A 16,745-nucleotide genomic window follows, 5' to 3' on the forward strand; every position below is an offset into this window, starting at 1 on the left:
ATGTCTTCTTCCCCACAGAGAGGTTCTTATTAGTGAGATCTATAGGGATCCTTGATCTGTGTCATCTGGGTGCTGTCCACTCCTTCAGTGTATGTGGAGGCTCCTCAGTGAGGACGGAGTCCTCTCATCAGTGTCCAGATATCTTTAGTGAAATCTTTATCCCCTGTTTCTTACTCCAGTAATACCATCTGCATCCTAAAGCAGGACTTTCCCATTGGGGTCTGAGACCTCCAGAAAAATCTCTGCCTTCTTAATATATAGGTCATGTAATTTCAATGACGTGTGTATCTGTTTAGAGGGGTTATGTCTCCTGGACAAAGTATCTGTCACTGAGACCCTTGTCTATTCTACAAGGTCTGTATGTGCTTAGTGAGCCCTGAGGATCGGATAGGCTCTGGCTCCTATATCTGAGCATGAGGAGATTTTACAGTTTAGGGTGGGCTAAGTGTATGGTCAGTTGGACAAAGATGAGGATAGCAGGTGGGTAGATGGGTCACAAGCCCTAAGTAGACATTAAATGGCAGGAGCTGCCTGCTTCAGACCCCAGATCCACTCCTGTAACTAAATATTTAAAGATCCTGGTCTTGACACTCTGCGTTGTTAGATGAGGTAGTCCTTGGTGATAACCGTAGGAAGTTATCAGCTTCCTTTGGGGTGAAGAGGATAAAGGGAAGTCGGAGGTAAGTAAACTCAATTTGTGGCAGATAGGAGTGTACTTAGGTGAAATTAAAGAAGGTAAATTTTTCCTTTTTATACTTGCATTATTTTCTATTGCATAGACCCTGCATTTTACAAGATCTAGCTTTTGTTTGTGTTAGTAAAAACAGAAAACATGAGAGCTCAGACTTGACCCTAACTTGATCATTATTTGCTCCCCGACTTTGTGAAAGTTTCTTTCCTTTCCTGAATTTACCTTTAGTGCAAAGAGATCTTGTGCTTTTGGGGCCAAGATCTGAAGGATCCTCCTCGTCTTCACTTAAGAGTCTTGTGCTTTAGATCAGGATGGAGATTTATGGAGGCAAAAAGAATGACATCTCCTAAGAGGTGGAAGAGAATCAGAATGACCCAAGTTGGCAGGAAGGGTCATATCCAGGAGTCGCAGAGGAAATTTTTTTATGGGAACGGAATAGGAGTGCTGCTCTGTGGGAGACCTGCAGGAGTGTCACCCAGAAGGAACTGTACTCCACCCTGGCTATCCAACTCTGGAGTGACAGGATCGCGCAATCAGACCATGGTAAGTGCACAACAGATGACACAATGCCTCTTATTAGCCAGCCTTTCACGTCTCAAGCCGCGCGGCGCCGTAACCCAACCCCTGTCACTCCAAGACCCTAACTTGGTCACTCCACAGCCCTGCCTCCTCTCCTGTCACATCCAGCCGGGCTACACCCCATCACTCCACGGGCCCGCCTTCTCGCCTGTCACCTCTGGCCCCGCCCCTACTCTGTCATTCCAAGGCTCCACCCCTCTCCTGTCATTTCCCGACCATTCCTTCAGCTTTGACTACGGCTCCACCCCTTCCGGCAAGTCAGCCCCGCCCTTACCCCCTGGTTTTTCTAAAGCGGTTTTTGCTGACCCCGCCCCTTCACACATGGCCCTACCCACTATTGGATGCCTAGAGCTCGGCCTTTAGCCTCAGGCTCCGCCCTCACCCGAGGCCCCGCCTCTAGGGTCGACCTGTTTTCCCCGCCCCGGCACCCGCAGCGACCGCAACGGCGGCCAAGGTGCTCAGAACTTGACGTGATGGGGCTTCCCGAGGAGCGGCGCAAGAGCGGCAGCGGGAGCCGGGCTCGCGAGGAGACCGGCGCCGAGGGCCGGGTGCGGGGTTGGTCCCCGCCGCCGGAGGTCAGACGCTCGGCGCACGTCCCCTCTCTGCAGCGCTACCGCGAGCTGCACCGGCGTTCTGTGGAGGAGCCACGGGGTGAGGCTGGGCCCGGGCGACTCCTGGTGGCGCCAGTGAGCAGAGGAGCGGGAGCCGGAGGGGATTTTACCCAGCTCTGTTAGAAAGGGAGGAGATGGAGGGTCCCTGAGGGAGATGGAAAAGGGATTCGGAAGAGATGGCGTTCCGTGAGAAGAAGGAGGGATCTGTGAGGCGAGACTTCCTACAAGTTGGGGGACTCTCTGGCGACTTGGCAGTTTTGTGAGATGTGCGTTTTCATGAGGAGTTGCGGGTTCTGTGAGAGGAAGCGGGGTTCGGTGAGGAGAAAGTTCCAGGAGAAAGAGAGCCCTTGAGGTGAAAAGAAGGGCTCCAGGAAGCAAGGGTGAACCTTGAGGGAAGGAGGGCCCAGAAGAGAGAATCACTTTTGCCTCCAATTCATCAATTACCTCCTGCAGACCTTTAACGAATGTGCTCATCTCATTTTGCTCAACATCAGTGCAAGGTCTGTTTCCCATCTAGGAGCCTGCCTCTGTAAAGTAACAGCAATCCCAATACACAATTGTACAAGTTATCAATATGCCGATTGGGGGGGGTGTTTTGGGGGTTTTGTTTCTTTGTTTTTTTGCTTTAAAAATAAATTTGGATCTAAATTCTAGTAACTCAGATTCTGAGAGATAATTCTATACCTTGACATGTTCTTAAGTGTCAGGACAGTTTAGGGTGTAAAACCACATCCTAGCCAGGCCTGGTGCATATGCCTTTAATCCCAAGCACTGGGAAGGCAGAGGCAGGTCTTTGTAAGTTCAAGGCCAGCCTGGTCTGCATAGAGAGTTCCAGAACAGCCAAGGCTCTATAGTGAGACCCTGTTAAAAACAGAAAACGAATAATAATAAAACCCCACCACCACATCCTGGTTGAGAGGCAGTGTGGTATTTGCTCAGAAAAATACATAAATAGCTTTGCTTACAGTCTTAGACAGATTTAAAAATCTGTATTGAATTTATTCATCTCTAAGATAGGAAAAATAACACTAGACTCATAAATTAAGAAGTCTCAAGTGGGTCCATTATCGAATATTTGATACCCAGAAGCCATTAAATAAGTAATGATTTGTTTAACAACAATGTGGGTGAGGCAGATACTAATGCAAAATAGTATTGAATCAAATGAGAAGTCGTTCATGGCTACAAGTGGCATCCAACTTTGAGTCCTCGGGTGTCTTTTCCCTTCTCTTTCTGTGTATTTTCCTTTATCATGACTTCCATCTATTTCCCTGGGGTAAGCTAGTACTAAACAATAACCCTATTCTATGTATATAGCCTCACCCCTTGTTTTTCACTTACATTTTGTTCCCAAGTTTCACAGGACTATAGACCATTCGTATTTCACATACCTTGATGATGTTACACTGAACAAAACCAGACTGGGAGTGAGGTTTACCACCAAACCTGCTTTCCTCCATAGTTTAGTTCTTGCTTGCCCTAATTTTCTGTTTTCTGGTAGTGTCAATGGCATTATCCTAAACCATAAATTTCTTCTATCATCATCTTCTCATATCTTTTTTTATTTTTCTTTACTTTTTTTCGGAGCTGGGGACCGAACCCAGGGCCTTTGCTTGCTAGGCAAACGCTCTACTACTGAGCTAAATCCCCAACCCCTTTCTCATATCTTTTTTTATACCTTATGAATTATTATTGTTTACTAAGCAGTATTTCAGTTTGATTTGATGTGGGTACAACCCACATTTTATAGAGAAGGAAACTGAAGCTTAGAAAGACTAATGCACTCAAGGTCATAAAGCAAGGCTTTCCTGAAGTTAGGATTTAAACCAATATCACCTTGACTAGAGAACCTATATTCTGAATATTATGCTATTCTCTGACTGCACAATTTGTGTTTCACCAAGTTCTGTCCAATACAACTTCAAAATACCTCTCGGATTGACCCATTCTCACACACACTTTAAGTCAAAGCAGGAAGCAGTCTCCTAGTCCCCTCCTCCCTAGTCCTCCTCCCTAGTCTTAACACCTTCAGTTGTTCCAGTAGATTTATCTAACACTATCAGGCTGATATTCCGGGAGCACTGCTTTCATATGTCATTGCCAAGAACGTTATGAGCATGTGTGTATGTGTGAGAGTCTTGGTACATAGTCCTGGCCGGCTTCTTTAGAAAACGATCCTTCAGTATTTTATTGTGTCTATGTTACTACTTTTTACTACTTTTTGTTGGACTTTGGTGTTTGTTTTAAGGTGTGTGTGTGTGTGTGTGTGTGTGTGTGTGTGTGTGTGTGTGTGTGTTGACTAGAGGACAACTTTGGTGGCTCAGCAAGCCCCAGAGATCTACCTGCATCTGCCCTCAATGCACTAGAATGACAAGTGAGTGCCACTATGCCAGATCCTCGTGCTTGTGTGGCAATCATGTTACAAACTGAACAATTTCTCCAGCCCTATTTTTATTACTCATGAATTTTTTATAGTGTTTCATGTAGCCCAGGCTGGTCTAAAGTTTCCTGTTAGCTAAGGCTGGCTTTGAACTCCTGATTCTCTGGCTCTATCTTCCAAGCAGTAAGATTACAGGCCTACATCATTGTACCTTTTCCAGTTTCACTATTGTAGTGTTGCTATAGAAACCTTTTTGGGGTTATTTTCATGGAATGAATATATATATATATATATATATATATATATGTGTGTGTGTGTGTGTGTGTGTGTACATATATATTTATATTCATATGTATTTTCCAAAATTAAGTTAGCAAATAAAGATTCTAAAAAGTTTTATAGCTTCTCTTTGCTAGATATTTCTTACAGTGTTGATGATGTATAAATGCATCTGATCCTAGACAGATCTCATGTAGCCAAGCATAGAGTTAAATTTAAAAAAAATATATCTTGTCTTATAGGTATACACACAGTAGTACCTTGGGTTTATTTGATTTTTATTTCCTTAATAGTTTGAAAGGTGGCATACCATGTGATTTAGTTTTCAATTATATTGTCAATTATAACTATGCCATTAGTTTCATTATTTTCAGTGTTTCAGCTTCAAATAGTTTCTCTATTATTAAATAGTTTCAAACCTCACTTGGTTTCCTCTCGTACCATTTTCATTTGGTTCCAGAGTAAAATGTATACCTATCTTTTGACAATTAGTGAGAATGTCTTCTCAAGGAAATTCAAATCTTGACTTAGTAACCTGCAGTTGTAGGAGGAAATGCTCAATAAACAACAGCTAAGAGACAGTGAATAAGCTAGGAGAAGAGAGGATTGTGGAAGACTTTATGTGGAAGAATTTGTTTTTTATTGATTGCCTATTGGATACTGGTCATTGTGCTAGGTACTGCATGGATATGATTTAAATAGGTGGTAAAATCTGAATAGATATATTTGAGTGTGTATGTGTGTACTAGAGACAAGGTCTCATATAGAACATGCTGGCTTTGAACGCCCTGTGTAAAGAATGGCCTTGAACCCCTGTTACTTCTGCCTCTACCTCCCAAGTGCCTGGATCATGATAGGCATAGGGCACCATTCTTGGCTCTGGATGGTCAGTTTTGAGTGTACAAGGAACAATTAGGATCAACATTGGGAATAGCCTGTGGGTGGGAGAGCAATAGATGACAGATAATGAGTCCTGGGATGGGGTGATTGTAACTTGGTCCTGTGCATATACTAGCAATGCATCTGATGATAAATATGTTTGATACTTAGTGGTTTGTGGACATCTCTTTTTGTTGCAGAGTTTTGGGGAAACATTGCCAAGGAATTTTACTGGAAAACCCCATGCCCTGGCCCATTCCTCCAGTACAACTTCGATGTGACTAAAGGGAAAATATTCACTGAGTGGATGAAAGGAGCAACCACAAACATCTGCTACAATGTGCTGGATAGAAATGTCCATGAGAAAAAACTTGGCGACAAAGTTGCTTTTTACTGGTAAAAATATTTATAGTCTATGGCAGAGAACAATCTCATATTTATATAGTGTTTTATGATTCACCATGTGCTTTATCTTTAAATCTTAAAAATTATTCAAATTAACTAATTGTGTGTGGATGGCATGTGAGTGTGAGGTCAGAGGACACCTTTCAGGAGTTGGTTCTGTCATTCACATTGTGGGATGTAGGGACTGAATACTTTCATCAGGCTTATGAACAAATGCCTTTTACCTGTCGATATCTTGCTACCCCATACCTGCAACGCCAGATACCTTGAGACAGAGTCTTACTGTAAAATCCTGGCTGGTCTGGTATTTTCTATGTAATGAAAACTAGTTTTGAACTTGCAACAACCCTCCTGCTTCAGCCTCCAAACTGATGGAATTGCAGTGGTATGCTACTCACACTGGGCTGTCACAAAGTGTGTCAAATTCCATAAATTTACTTGATGCTTACAGTAACCAAAAAGAGTAAACAAAGGATCGTTAATTTGATATTTCAGTAAAGAAAAATAAATCAAGGAAGTTAAATTATTTTCTTCCAGTCACATAACTACTGGGTAACTGTCAGCATAAAATCAAGTGGTCCTCCTATTCTTAGTTTATGGTGGGAGATAAGGAGAATAGATATACAGGAGAGAACAGGACTAGGTTGCTTTTGGACAAAAATTGAGGGTTAGGTTTTCACCAACTCTATCACTGTTATGATTACCTTTGATTGAGTTAACTGTTAGATACTGTGTTCAGCGGCGTAAGAAATAATGTGTTTGGGCTGGGGAGATGGCTCAGCAGTTAAGAGCTCCAGACCTGAGTTCAATTCCCAGCAACCACATGGTGACTCACAACCATCTGTAATGGGATCTGAAGACCTCTTCTGGTTGTCTAAAGACAGTGACAGTGTACTCATATATGTAAAATAAATAAGTAAATCTTTAAAAAGAAAAGAGAGAACGTATTTGATGCCCACAGTAACTACAAAAGCCACTATGCCTAGCAAAATTTCTTTTTAAAATATATATTTTATTAGTTCTTTGAACATTTTTACAATATATTTGGTCGTATTCAATTCCAATCTTCCCCCTAATTCCTCCCAGACTTACCCTCACATGCCTACCCCCTCAAACTTGTCTTTGTGGGACCCCAATGTATGTTAACACTGTCTCTAAGAAGTAGCATTCAATGGAACACTAATTTGGGAAGCACTGCATTAGTAATCTGCAAATGCATTTCCGGTGCAATTAATTCTATGGTAAGACAGCCTTACCTGGCTTTTACACCATCACTTGTTCAATAATTTTTAAAGATACTGGATATCAGGGCTAGAGAGATAGCTCAGTGGTTAAGAGAGCATACTGCTCTTGCAAAGGGCCCAAGGTCAGTTCCCAGTACCCACATAAAGTAGCTTGAACTGCCCATAACTCCAGTTCCAGAGAATCTCATGCCCTCTTGTAGATGCCACAGGTACCTGCATTCATATGTGTGCGTGTGTGTGCATGCACTCACATACATGCACACACACACACACACACACACACACACACTTAATAAAAATTGTAAAAAGATAATGGATATTAGCCTCGTATTAGGTGTTATGAATACAGGGGTAGAGAAACGAAAGAAAGTACAGTGGGCAATTGATTTTCAGTTCTTTTATGTTTAAACTACAAGTGGATTACATGTTATAATAAAAAATAAAGTGCAAATATGCCACATATATGGTTGCTTCCCTTCTTGGGCCCAACAAAGTAAATATACTTACACCACTTCCTCTTCCTTCTCTTCCTCCTCTTTCTTTACTGCTGCTGCTTTTTGTGGTGCTGGGGATTAAACTTTTGCTAAGGAACAGCTTCACCACTGAGCTACACTCCCAGACCCCCTTTAATTGTCTTTAAAGAAGAGATTGGCTTCTTGTTTTCATGGATGAGAATTTAAACCTCAAATTCTCCTCTAACTTCTTCCTTTCATAATTTTAAAATTAATTTCAGACCACAGTCTTTATCAGAGCAGTGGAGTAAGTGTATTAAGATGGCATTTCCTGTTTTCTTTTTTTCTTTTTTTTTTTTTTTTTTGGAGCTGGGGACCCAACCCAGGGCCTTGCGCTTGCTAGGCAAGAGCTCTACCACTGAGCTAAACCCCCAACCCTCATTTCCTGTTTTCTTGCTCCTCTGCTCTCCTCTTCCCTCCCTTCCCTTCCCCTCCCTTCCCCCCTCTCCCCCCAAGATAGGGTCTCAGGTATCTCAGGCTCAATAACTGTGCAGTGAGGATGACCAAGAGATTCTGATCCCTTTTCCTCTGCTTTCCTCTACTGCTCTCCTGTGTCCTGGGATTAGGACCTGTACCCCCATGCCCAGCTTATGCTGGGGACTTGTCCATGGTGGGCAAGCGCCCTACCAATGGAGCTACACCCCAGCCTTCCGCATTTCCTTCCATGCACAGATGCTTTTGTTTTCTCTGACGCTAGCAATTACCTTACCATCTTTTTCTTCTACCATTTGCTTTTATCATATACTCAGAATTTCCCAAAATTCTTCTTTCTCCCCATCCCCACCAAGTCTTCTCTCTTAGGGTCCACCTTTTTTCTGCTTTATTTTTTGTTGATACTTTAAAAAAATAAAATTTTTAGTGACCTTTTATCTGGCAGTTCTAGGATTTGAACCTAGGGCCTTGTGCTGTTAAGGCAAGTACTCTTCCACTAACCTATATCTCCAGCTCTAGGATCTTTGCTATTTCAGCCAAGCTATTATGGAACTCATTATGTAACCCGTTTTGGTTTCAAAATCATGGCACCCAAACCCACAACTTTGTCCATGCTAAGCAACTGCTGTACCTGTTTCAGCCTCTCAGATCCTGAGATCACAGGCATGAGTAATCGTATCTGGCAAGTGTTCTTTTCTTATTGCTTCATTCTTGGATTAAATGGTGTCATTTAGATGAATGTAGTATTATTACCATAACACATTTGTAGTTCATTTGAGACATATTTATGCCCTGAAGTAATCCACAAGGAAAATAACACCCTCTAGAATGTATTCTAGTTAGCTAAAACAGAACCACCACAAGGAAGAATTTGGCCTTTTGCTTTGGCTTGGCACATAATAAATGTTTATGGAATTAAATTATTTTTAGACCTCTATGTGCCTGCTAGAATCTACATAGGTCAACTTTCTTTATAGATTAACATATCTAAGATTAGCTAGAGAGGAAAATGATTTCTGAGAGGGCTGTATACCTCTTTGAAGATAAAAAGAAGACTAATCTCAGGTAATTTTACTAGCCAACTATACTTTTCTTTACTATGATACTGACTTGTTCAAATTGACAACATTAGACTGTGATAGATAAAAGAGACATTAGCCATGCTAGTCAAATATATTTATTTTAAAGTAAAATTAAAGAAAAAACAAACCAGATAAGATTTGTTAAATCAGGATCAAATGTTCTAGGCACAGGCATTCTAGGGTTTACCTTCTATTTGGAGAGACTAAATAGATATTTAAAATTATTTGCCACCAAAAAGTAAACAAAAAACTAAACAACAGCAACTCAGGAGGTAGAGGCAGAAAGACCAGGAGTTCAAGGCCAGGCTTGGCTACGTGGATAATTTGAAACCAACCCAGCTGCATGAGACCCTATTTCCAAAAACCCAAAGCAAAAAATAAAATATACATAAAATAGCTTTTTATATTATGGAGTTGTCAATTGAATAAAATTAAATAGGGGAGCAAACTCATGTATCCAGTATCCTGGGATGGAGAAAGGGCTCAGTGGCTGTTCATCACTAGTACTGTATTTCTGGCAGTAAAAACATCAAGTCTCAGCAAGTGATCAGATATGAAACCTTATACATACAAGCAACCCTACTCACTAGGTTGTATTTATGTACTTATTCACATATATAAAATAATAAGAATTTTTCAAAAAGACCATGAATTTGAGTGGGACTCACATGCCATAGAGGGCATATCAGAAGGCTTGGAGGGAACAATAAGATATAATTATATTTTAATTTTTTTTAAGTTGAAAAAAAAAAGTTGGGTGAGAAACAAAACAAAAGCTAACAAGTCTCCTTAGACCAAAAGGTTTATGCAAGGAACAACTGATTTACTTAGCAAATACTTCTTGAGAATTTACTATACCAGGCACTGGTTGACCAAGCCAATACAGTCAGTCAACAGGGTCTCGAGGGAGAGAGTGAGGACTGAGAAGAAAAAAGACAATTAGACAATAGTATAACATGACTCCAGCCAGTGCTGAGGCTGAAGCAGCTTCATTTTTTCTCAGTCTGCTAGGTACATTCAAAGAATACGGCCAGTTCTCAGATCAAAGACAAAGAGATCACACCAGGCAGCAGTCAAACAAAGCAATAAGGTCCCCAGAGTCCTGGGTCTGAGGGCTTGATGGGATTATCAAGACAAAAGGGGAGTCACACATTCCTTGGCTGTGTTTACCTTGATCTTTGCATTAGCCCAAATGTGAATATTCTTATCTGAGCCTACTTCTTTGGGCCCAGTGACGGGGACTTGCCAAAATTTCTATGAGCAGCACCAAAAGCTCTCCCCAATGTGTAAACAGACAAATAGAAAACAAACAAAATATGACAAATAGGGGTTGAGGATATAGCTCAGTAAAGCATTTTCCTTACAAGGACTTGAATTCAGTTCTCAGAACACACACACACACACATACACACACACACACACACACACATACACACACACCAGATAAAAATGATTTGTATGTAAATGGCACACACAAATATAACAGATAAAAATGATTTGTATGTAAATGATATATACAAACACTAATCACTAGGAAAGAGAATGACAGTACAGATAGGATTGATAAAGGATGCTTTGATAGGGTGACATCATTTGGGCAGAGATTTGAGAGAAATGATGCAGTACACCAGTGATAATTGGGCTAGAGAAGAGAAATGTTCCAGATGGATGGAAGAGTAAGTGTGTGCTGATGCTTGGCGTGTTTGAAGACTGGTAGGTTAGTATAGCTCAAGCCATGTAAGGAGAGGGTCAGGGGATGTACTCAGAACCATGAAAGCTAATATGGAATGTGACTTTTTACACATGGTGAAATGGGAATGCACTAGACAGTCTTCATCAGTGACGTGGAGATGACTTGGATTATACTTAGGACCCATCTTTTAAAGTAAGAATAAAGTGTAGAAGCTGTGAGACCAATTACAAGGCACAGTAGAAATCTAGGTGAGGCACGGTGATGTAGGTAATAGTTGCAGTTGTGAAAGTGCTCAAAATCCGGATCTATTATGAGTAAAGAGTCATGGAATTTGCTGTCTTGGAAGGTTTTTAGCTTGCTGACCTCAACACTTTTTAGATAGTGGATAAGGTCCAGAAGTGGAAGATTAAAAGATCCTTATAAAGAAGAATGATGTGGCCACAGCTAGATTTAAGGTTAATCTGGAACTGGGCCAAGAACAGAAAACGTGTGTGGTAACAGGAGTGTGAATCGGGAGAAATGAGTTTGTTATTCAGGGTTGAGATGCTTAAACTGCATGCTGGAGACAGGTAGACAGTACCAAAGTTGTTGGGCTTTGGTGACTGGGGACCTTTCCTAGTGTAAACTAGTGATAGAATTCTAGTACATTTGACAAATATCCGTCATCAACCATTATTCCCACTTTCTTTTCATAAACCTTATTTGCCAAGGCTGATCTTTAACTTGCCTCATAGCCAAGGATGCTCTTGAGCCATTATATAGGCTCCATCGACAAATCAGTTACTGTCCCTCAGTGTCCTTAGCATACAGCTCTCACTCCTTTAGCTACCTATAAATTATTTCACTTGTTATCTCTCCCTGAATAACTAATCATGTAAACCATCACTACCATTCCTACCTACCACACTAAGACAAAGCTAGTGACAGAGAAGTTATGGGCAAAGTCTTGTTTTAGAGGACACATTTAACCCTTGAGCATGTGTCCGTGAAAACTAATATATTACACAGAATTCTTGTTTCGTTTCTCTTTGTTCCTTTCTTCTGTTCCATTCATATTTACAAATACGTTTCCTTCCATTAACTAACTAAAATGACATCTTTCTCTTCTGTTCCCATCAACAGTCTGTTCTCTCCCACCATGTGGGTTCTGGAGATTAAACACAAGTCGTCAGGCTTGGTGGCAAGTGTCCTTATCTGAGGAGCCATCTCACTGGCACAAGATGGCCCTTTAGAAAGAGCTAATGTTTAATCTAGTCATCCTAGTTTTTATCTTGGGCTTCTTTTATTTCTGTTTGAATTATGAGCATACTGATTACAACTTCAAAATTCCACATCTAGGATCTTTGAGTTCTAATTCTTTGAGCATTTTACTTTAGGATCACTTTTAGAGTTTATGGATTCTCCCTGCTTCTCAAATTCTAGCACCTTCCCTAAACATTAATGAGTTCAAACCAGATTCAGTCCCTAAAGAGCTCTATACGGATGTGCAATATGGAAGGTAAAAAAAAATTGTTAGATCTTTCATGGTTTTTGTTAACTGTCTTGTAGTTCCTTCTGACAAACCTAGACATAATTCTGTAAATAAATCAAAACCACAGAGTTACTCTGCAAGGTGTTTTCAATAATGTGTGGCTACCAGACGAGGCCCATCACCATACACATTAACTTACCTTACCTCTTTTAAGTCTTAGTTTTCCCATCTGTAGAATGGGGATAACAGTGTCTATCACACAGATTGTTGTGAGAAGTGGACTAATTTTTGTAGGAGCACAGAGGGAATCCCAGAGTCACATTGCACTGTTTCCTTTCCCATGTTCCTGTGGAGTCTGTGATATATGTGTGAGAACTTGCTTATTTCATGTAAAAAATAACCTTTAGTCTTTTGTAGTGTTTTTGTTTTATGGATGAGGTAATACTGAGTCCACATTCTCTGGTTCTTCACATGATATAGTTTCCTAAATAATCCCTTTATCATTAGCCAGTTTCCTCAGACATATTCTAGTTGGCTAAGATCTCTCATATTCCAGCTGTGGTCTGCTTCCTATCTCAATGTTCCCATGTTTTGACTTTTCATGATTATAGTGATGTTAGCTACACAGGCAGCTGTGCCTGACCATTCAGCTTCTTACAACTCTCTGTACTCTCTGAGGCTGATTGATTCATTTCTTACTTGTTTCTCTTCCTTAGAAATAGGGTCTTTGTTGTGTAGCCCTGACTCACATGGTACTGAACTTACAGAAATCCTCCTGCCTCAGCCACCTAAGTGCCAAGATTACCAGCATGTGCCACTATTCCTGGCTATACATTTCTTTACTTATTCTAATAATAAGCTATGTCTCCCATTGCTGTACTTATGTTTGTCCCCTTATTTTTTTTTAACCTGGATACAGTTCATAGCATTTTGGAGCTTGTGGTTCAAACAGTATAAATGACTTGGCCAGGGTCTTAAAGTAATTATAACTTATTTTGAAAGGAGACAATTTACATTCTGTCTTGTAGACACCATGCCTTTGCCTTTCTGACACTTGGTCATTTGTCTATTCAGTTGTTTATTAAGAGGGGTTGGGGATTTAGCTCAGTGGTAGAGCGCTTGCTAAGGCCCTGGGTTCTGTCCCCAGCTCCGAAAAAAAAAGAAAAAGAAAAGAAAAGAAAAAAAGTAGTTTATTAAAAGAGTATAAAAGAGCTGCTTTTGGAAATGTCAACTACTATTTATAAAGCTAAAGATATTAAAGTGAAATTGTAATAGAGTAGTATCTTTTCCTTAACTGAAATACACTTACTCATTAAATAATTTTCTTTAACTTGAGAACAAGTGTAGAGCAGTTCATAGGTGATCAGCAGAGAGGCACTTTTGTAGTCCAGGAAAGAGTCGACAATAGTGATAATGGTAGAAGTCAAGGAAAATGGGCAGACTTTGTATATTATGAAAGCAAAGTCAGTAGATGTAACAGATAGGCTTTGTATATAAGAGACTAAAGTAAAAACAAACCTGCAAGGAAGACAGCAATATGGCTCCTCAGGTAGTGGTGCTTGCCACTAAGTCTGATTTCCTGAGCTTGACCCCCAGAGCCCACATGAAAGAATTGACCCCTTCACCTTGTCCTCTGACTTCTACACATGTGTTGTCATGCATATGTGAAAAGTAAAAAATACATTAAAAAAGAATATCTCTAAGGAGCCAAGCATGGTGTCAGTGTGTATAATCTCAGCCATAGGAGACTGAAACAGGAGTATGAGGCTGGGCTACAGAGAGCAGCTGTGTTTCAATAAAAATGAAGGGCTGACTGCTCTTCCAGTGTCCTGAGTTCAATTCCCAGCAATTACATGGTGGGTCACAATATTTGTAATAGGATCCGATGCCTTCTTCTGGTGTGTCTGAAGACAGTGACAGTATACTCATATACATTAAATAAATCTTAAAACAACAACAACAAAAGACACATCTCTTAAGTTTTTCCCCATTTGTCTTATCAACTGGAAAAAAATGAAATGGAATTTCTAGTTTTCTAGATGGCTAAGATACTTGGGGGAGGAGTTCTGGGAAAAATACCAGAACTTTTTGTTTCATACAAAAATATATAAAGTTGTAGTTGTGACAAGGGTTAGAAAGTCACTGAAGGGTTCAAGTATGGTTACAATAGATCAGATTTATATTTTGAAAAAAATAAACATTCTTTAGATTATGAGTATATTTAAAAAGATAAGCCCAGCCCGAGGATTTGTAGGTAGAGGCCTTAGTTGCTTTGGAATCTTAAACAAGTAATGACATCCTTTTTGAGGTTTAGTTTTCTCATCTTTCAAATGGGGATAGCAAATCTTGTCTATCTCGAAAGATTACAGGGGAGCCAGGTCGGGTGGAACAGGCCTGCAATCTCAGCTACTCAAGAGAATTAGGCAGTAGAATTGAGAGGTCAAGGCCTGCTTGTTTAAGTCCAGCCTGGTAAAAATAAGTAAGAAGGTTGGGGCTGTAGCTTGGTGGTAGTGGCTTTTATGTGGGCCCTAGGTTCAGTCTCTAAGATTATAAACAAAATCAAAACCAGAACTGTCACAAGGATTAGCTGAAGGTTAAGATGAATAAACACCGTATGACACTGAGAGAATTGTTACAGTTAAAGAAAAGTTGCAAATACAATGGAAATAACCTTTCCCTGAACAACTTGAGTAATACAAATAAGAACTTTCCCTGTATAACTGTAGCATGACTCTCAAAACAAGGACATCCATATCCACATACCGCTTGCCATCTAATCTTTTGACTCCATTGCCGCTTTGTTGAAATTGTTCCAGTCGTGTCCTGTATAGCAAGGGGGCCCAGCAATAGAGTGATATGTAATGTCCTTTGTCTTTTTAGTGTCCTTCAGTCTAGACTAGTCCTTCAGTTCAGCCTTGACTCCCATGGTCTTAAAAGACTGTCTTTTCAGTCTTAACAGACAACAAAATGTAACCAAGATACTTACCTAGATTGGTTGTACTTGTTTTACACCAGTGGTTGATATATATATATATTTATGAAAATCCATTCGGTCACACAGGCCTCTCATCACTAACCTGGACCCGGCTGCTCCTGATGAGTAAGTAAGTGAAGTCCCCAACCTAACACCTTAGTGTGCACCAAGTCAGACAATCCTAAATATGACATCTAGGCTTAGGGCCAGCTACCCATTCTACTACATTCTAGTGGCAGGTTTTAAACCTTTTGATATTTATAAATATTTATAGACAGGTTTCAGGTAGTACAGTGAGTAGAAGATAAATCTGGTCCCTGTTTCCGTGGAACTCACAAGATTGTCAGCTGCAATCTTGTTTAGAAACGAGTTGTTAGGGTCAATGTAAAATAAGGAAACAAGTGTAAAGCAGGAGATTATTTTATTTTATTTTATTTTTTTTTGGTTCTTTTTTTCGGAGCTGGGGACCGAACTCAGGGCCTTGCGCTTCCTAGGTAAGCGCTCTACCGCTGAGCTAAATCCCCAGCCCAACAGGAGATTATTTTAAAGGAGTATGGGAATGTGGAGGGCATATCTTCAGGAGCACACAACCATACATGTGCTCCCATGACTCTTGACAATGCCCAGGACTCGTGTGTGTGTATCTGTGTGTGTAAATGCGTGTGTGTAAGCCAAAGGACAGTTTGTGGGAGGCAGTCCTCTTTTGCTACCATGCAGGTTCCAAGAATTGAACTCAGGATGGCAGGCTAGGCAGCAAGCACCCTTACCCACTGAGCTATCTCACCATTCATCAAGGACTGTTAAAGTTGAAATATGAGATCTTCCTTGCTTGGTTGAGGTTGTGGGTCTTTCAGGAAATTGTCAGCTGAAAAGATTGTGGTGATCCTCTGGTTGCTGCAGTGAAGTAAACAGTCTGGAATCCAAAACCTGGGCCCTAGGTACCAGTTTACATTTAGCCCCCTCGGTGACCTTGGCAAACTCTTCCTCTGGACTTCTTGTAATTTAAAAATGAGAATAGTAATACTTGTTCTGCCTATTGCTAAGGTAGCTGTGAGATCAGGTTAAAGGTGACCTTTAAAACGGTTATATAGTGTTGTCATGTGAGGAACCAGCTGCACCTGGATTGATTTACTCAACATGTGAGGCAGGTATGGCATTACTTTTCTTTGATCTCTGTATCAGCTAAGTTTTCTCTCTACCCCATGTAAGCAAGTATTCAATTACCATATAAGTTTCATACTCTGAATCTTCCAGGAATGAGCCCACTGATCCATTGTAGAAATGCAAGAGCATTTGTTGACCTGACTCCAAATTCTGCTCGTTTCCATCCTCTTCCTTTCTGTATCTACATATTTTCTTTGAAACCAATTTGGAGAACTGCTCCCCTACCACTGAGGAGAAAAGAATCAACAAGCTTAAGATACACAAAGATTGTCCCATCTAACACCAGCTACTCCCTTCTTCCAATCCTCTTTTCCTCTCATATTTTATAGAGGAAAAAAAATAAAGGCGA

The 16,745-nt window shown here is 40.6% G+C and overlaps 1 protein-coding gene and 1 non-coding gene across 3 annotated transcripts in view; one reads left to right on the forward strand and one right to left on the reverse strand.

The window, feature by feature from the left end:
- The first annotated feature begins 1,671 nt into the window (after nt 1–1,671).
- Acss2 (acyl-CoA synthetase short chain family member 2) overlaps nt 1,672–16,745 on the forward strand; it is a 42,678-nt gene continuing 27,604 nt past the window's right edge. Inside the window, exons 1-2 of one of the 2 annotated variants that reach the window (XM_032904530.1) lie at nt 1,672–1,921; nt 5,620–5,815. In XM_032904530.1, coding sequence (XP_032760421.1) covers nt 1,744–1,921; nt 5,620–5,815 — 374 coding nt within the window. In that variant the 5' untranslated portion in view covers nt 1,672–1,743. The remainder of the gene's footprint in view (nt 1,922–5,619; nt 5,816–16,745) is intronic. The other variant, XM_032904532.1, reaches the window with a different exon arrangement.
- On the reverse strand, nt 12,323–12,453 carry LOC116902544. Its single transcript, XR_004388145.1, has one exon. It is a non-coding gene; the product is annotated as a small nucleolar RNA SNORA18 (small nucleolar RNA).

Source organism: Rattus rattus, chromosome 5 (assembly GCF_011064425.1).
Source record: "Rattus rattus isolate New Zealand chromosome 5, Rrattus_CSIRO_v1, whole genome shotgun sequence".
NCBI lineage: Eukaryota > Metazoa > Chordata > Mammalia > Rodentia > Muridae > Rattus > Rattus rattus.